Below are 4,928 nucleotides of genomic sequence, written 5' to 3'. Positions count from 1 at the left end.
GGATGGATGGACGGACGGACGGACGGACGGGCGGACGGATGGATGGATGGATGGACGGACGGACGGACGGGCGGGCGGATGGATGGACGGACGGACGGGCGGGCGGATGGATGGATGGATGGACGGACGGACGGATGGACGGACGGGCGGGCGGGCGGGCGGATGGATGGATGGACGGACGGATGGATGGACTGGCGGACGGACGGATGGATGGATGGATGGACGGATGGATGGATGGATGGATGGACGGATGGATGGACTGGCGGACGGACGGATGGACGGATGGATGGATGGATGGACGGATGGATGGACTGGCGGACGGACGGATGGATGGATGGATGGACGGACGGACGGACGGGCGGACGGATGGATGGATGGACGGACGGACGGATGGATGCATAGATGGATGGAGTTTAGCTGGAAGAGAGGGAGCTTAACTTTAAGATACTGTAATGAACAATGAAGGACGGTTTTGTCTTTCTCTTTATCATAATATCAGTAGCAAAGCACGTCCATTAGCGATCAACCTTGTTAGGTAGTACTCAGACAGTGGTTAAAGTGCACGCTGCTGCACGGGACCTCCGTTTATCGCCTCACCCGAAGGACTAGCGCCCATACCACACCTCGAGGTCTAGTGGTGGAGGAAGGGTAACAAGCAGTTCCGGTCCGAGCCAGAATCGAACCCCTGGACACTGCGCTTCCAAGTCAGGGGGGTTACCACTGGGCTTACGCTGCAAACATTTAAAAACTATTGAATAAGATATATCTATCTATCTAAAAGAATTTATTTTTTTAAAGATCTGTGTGTGTATATATGTGTGTGTGTGTGTGTGTGTGTGTGTGTGTGTGTGTGTGTGCGCGCGCGCGCGCGCGCATGGATGTATGTAGGGGTATGGTGGGGGTACACGTCTGTGAGCATGTGTATGTGTTAAACATTTTTTTGATATACTGATGTTATTGATAATTTGGTAAATCGATTCGTGTGATATGTTTCTTTTTAAAAAATTGTATTCATAATCATCAGTTTCTTAAAATTCGATTCTCTTTGTATTGCTCAGTTCATATTGATTGATTTGAAATGATTGTTAGATAAAATGTCAGTACAACGACACGTTAATCTGACAATAAAATTAATAGTTTCAGTCAGTCAGGCAGACAGTGTGCGTGTGTGCGTGCGTGCGTGCGTGTGTCTATGTGTGTGTGTGTGTGTGTGTGTGTGTGTGTGTGTGTGTGTGTGTGTGTGTGTGTGTGTGTGTGCAGGAGGTAATGCGAGCCCATGAAACTGTCGACTCGAGTTTTCTCGGAAAGTGAGGCCGGCCGGAAGCAACGTTCAACGCACGGCAACAAGCCAACGAGGACAGGAAGTGACTGATTTTTTTTTAATTTCTTTATTTTTATAATTATATTTTTTTTGTGAATGGTGGGGCATTGTTCAGCTTCAATGTCTGGTAAATCAAATGAATAAAAGAATAAGTAAAAAAAAACAAAAGAAAAAAAAGAATAATAATAATAAAAAGTAACAAATAAATGAAAACGGGATAGATATAGGTAGAAGAATGTAAATAAACAAATAAACGCAGAAGATATATATATATATATATATATATATATATATATATATATATATATATATATATATATATATATAACGAATAATAGATAAATAAAGTAATCGATGAACGAACAGATAAATAAATAGATAAACTGATTTTTTTTTTAACTCGATTTATCCCTAAATTTATCAATAAAACATGACGGAAAGAAACTGAAATTAAACAGACAAATAGACAGGTGAGGCGATAAGTAGATTGGGTCGTAAATAAGTAAGTTAGCAAAGACATCTTGCCTGTCACGAAAGCAAGACATAAATCGAAACAACGCTTTTTGTTGCTGTTTCAGTGTTGAACAAGGAGAAATCAATTGTACTATTTTTCAGTTAAAAATTTTTTTTTTTCCATGCTGTTCAGTTACCACGTTAATTTTCCTTTTTGATCGTACTTCTCCTTTCAACTTGGAGTGAACTACATGATGATAATCGTTTATTCCACCGCCTACTCCACACTCCAGAAAAGACAAACAAGCAAGTATGATAACAAAGTAATATCAGGCGTTTGTAATATTTTGGCTGAGAGGGGCTATTTTTTAATTTTTTTGTTTGATTTTTATTCTATTTTGTGTTCTTTTTTTTTTCTTCTTTTTAAAAAAAATTCCATTTCATTAACCTTAACAGCCAACGTTTTGGAAATTTTCCTAACTTATAAGTGAAAAAAAAGAAAAGAAAAAGGTTTTGACGCATATTTCAAAACCGCGTTTTGCCATGTCATTAATTACGACGCATTTTGATTTGTCTTTTGAAACAGTTGGTTTTGTGTTCTGATTTTGCTTCTTTTTTTCAGTCGATGTAAAGGAAAAAAAACAAACAACAACAACAAAAAACAAACCACCAACGTTTATGTTCTGTATTCTGGTCACTTTATTTATTTACTTTCTTCTTTTTTTTCGCCACTGTTTTGTTGGGGTTTTTTGTGGGTTTTTTTTGTTTGTTTTTTCTTTTGCACCTTTTTTCTCTTTTTTTTTTCTTTTAAGATGGGAGAATAGGTGGGAAATGGTGGAAGAGAGGGTGGGGATTTGTAAAAGAGGGCAGGAAGGCGTGTATAGAAAACGAAACTGCACGATTATTGAGAGATTTTATTTTCTTTGATTTTCTTCTCTTTTTTTTTAACCGACTTTGCTGCTTGTATATTCTTGTAAATAGAGATAGCTATCTTAGCAACAACAACAACAACACAAAAAAAAAAAACCCCAAAAAATCGTTTATGGGGTCAGAAGCTATCAACCTGAGTGTATTATGTGTGTGGTCACACCTGTGGATGTAAATAGAACTGTAGTCATTTTTCTTCTATGGCGTAGAAAACGCAGCACGTCGAATCTAATGGAACACGACCGGGGTGTGACTTAAAAACTAGACGCTAAGGAGTGCAGTGGTAAAAAAAAAAAGAAAAAAAAAGGAGGTTTGGTATATCACGTAACTTCTGGAGCATTACCTGGTGTGTGTTTGAGACAGGTCAAACCATGGTGATTGTATCTGTCTATGGATGTGTTCATTTTTCTTGTTGCTTTCAGATTTTTTTTTTTTTTTTTTTTTTTTTGTGTGTATATTTTCATAATCCCATATTTTCCGAAAGCAAAACAAAAAAAAAAAGCTTCAGACGCAATAACACACAGAGACACACAGACAGAGACACACACAGACACACACAGACACACAGACACAGACACAGACACACACACACACACACACACACACACACACACACACAGAGTGGAAAACACTCGCACTGACATGAACGCGAATATAATTATATTTATATCTATACACCTTTTCTTAATCAAAAGTAATCTCAGCTTGACAGTGTTTTAGCTGTTTCATCAGTAAACTTTCAATGCTAATTCTGTTCATCCGCATTACATAATTATTTTTAACAATGATTCTATGGTGTCGGTATGAAACAATAAAGTTTGAAGAAAAAAAAAATCCCGAGAAACGATTTTATTTTATTTAACTGGAAACTCATCTGGTTTTCTCTGTACCTCCACATCTCCGTCTCTGTTTCTGTCTCTCTCTTCTCTCTCTGTCTGTCTGTCTCTCTTTGTCTCTCTCTGTCTCTCTCTCTCTCTCTCTCTCTCTCTCTCTCTCTCTCTCTGTCACTCTCTTTGTCTCTGTCTTTCTCTGTCTCTGTCTGTCTGTCTGTCTCTCTCTCTCTGTCTCCCTGTGTGTGTGTGTGTGTGTGTGTGTGTGTGTGTGTGTGTGTGTGCATTTCGATTATTAGTATTTCTGATTTTCAACCCACAAAGAATATTGTTTGTTTGTTGTTGTTTGTTTGCTTTTTCCGAGGCTTGTGAACTCTGACCTGTATCTATACAGAAATGGTGGTCGTAATTTCAATGCGCTCAAAGGTTCCCTCAACGAAGGGACGAAATTCGTTTCTGCGCATGTAGATCACATTCACTGATAGTCTCCCTTGTTTGGAAAACTTCCCAATGGATCAAGAAGGAAGTAAAAGAAGAAAAAAAAGTGACATTTTTGTCATAACCACAGCAAGTGTTTGTCGATTATGGCCTTTGTTTAATGAAGAAACCAGGCACTTCTCGCATCTAACAAGCACCCGCCTCTCTCTCTCATCCACTCTCCTCTCTCTCTCTCTCTCTCTCTCTCTCTCTCTCTGTTGCCATGCCAAGGTAAGGTCAGGTAAAGCAAGGCAAGGCAAAACAATACAGTGCAATGCAATTCAATACAATGCAATACAACGCAGCACCACACGACACGATACGATACGATAAGATACGATACGATTATGATACGATACGATGTGATACGATACCATACCAAACGATACGATTCGTTATGATATGATACGATACGATACGATACGATACGATACGATACGATACGATATGATATGATACGATACGATACGATACGATACGATACGATACGATATACGATACGATATACGATATACGATATACGATACGATACGATACGATACGATACGATTACGATACGATACGAAACGAAACGACACGATACGACACGATACGAAACGATACAATACGATACGATACGATACGATACGTTACGTTACGTTACGTTACGTTACGATACGCTATACGATACGATACGATACGATACGATACGATACGAAACGATACGATACGATACGATACGATACGATACGATACGATACGATACGATACGTTACGATACGATACGATACGATACGATACGATACTATACGATACGATACGATGCGATATGATATGATATGATACGATACGATACGATACGATAACATACGACACAGTCCGGCGATGCGTTGCAACGTAACGCAACAGGGAAGGCAGGCCTAACTGCGAACGATCCAGTT

The 4,928-nt window shown here is 39.4% G+C and overlaps 1 protein-coding gene across 2 annotated transcripts in view; it reads left to right on the top strand.

Annotated features, from left to right (window-relative positions):
• LOC143282698 (uncharacterized) overlaps nucleotides 1–3,127 on the top strand; it is a 48,798-nt gene extending 45,671 nt beyond the window's left edge. For both annotated transcript variants that reach the window (XM_076588374.1, XM_076588373.1), the window contains exon 15: nucleotides 1,261–3,127. In XM_076588374.1, the coding sequence (XP_076444489.1) occupies nucleotides 1,261–1,280 (20 nt within the window). In that variant the 3' untranslated portion in view covers nucleotides 1,281–3,127. The remainder of the gene's footprint in view (nucleotides 1–1,260) is intronic.
• Nucleotides 3,128–4,928: the final 1,801 nt, after the last annotated feature.

The sequence above is a fragment of the Babylonia areolata genome, chromosome 6 (genome assembly GCF_041734735.1).
Source record: "Babylonia areolata isolate BAREFJ2019XMU chromosome 6, ASM4173473v1, whole genome shotgun sequence".
In the NCBI taxonomy this organism is placed as follows: domain Eukaryota; kingdom Metazoa; phylum Mollusca; class Gastropoda; order Neogastropoda; family Buccinidae; genus Babylonia; species Babylonia areolata.
This window is presented reverse-complemented; position numbering and strand designations above follow the sequence as displayed.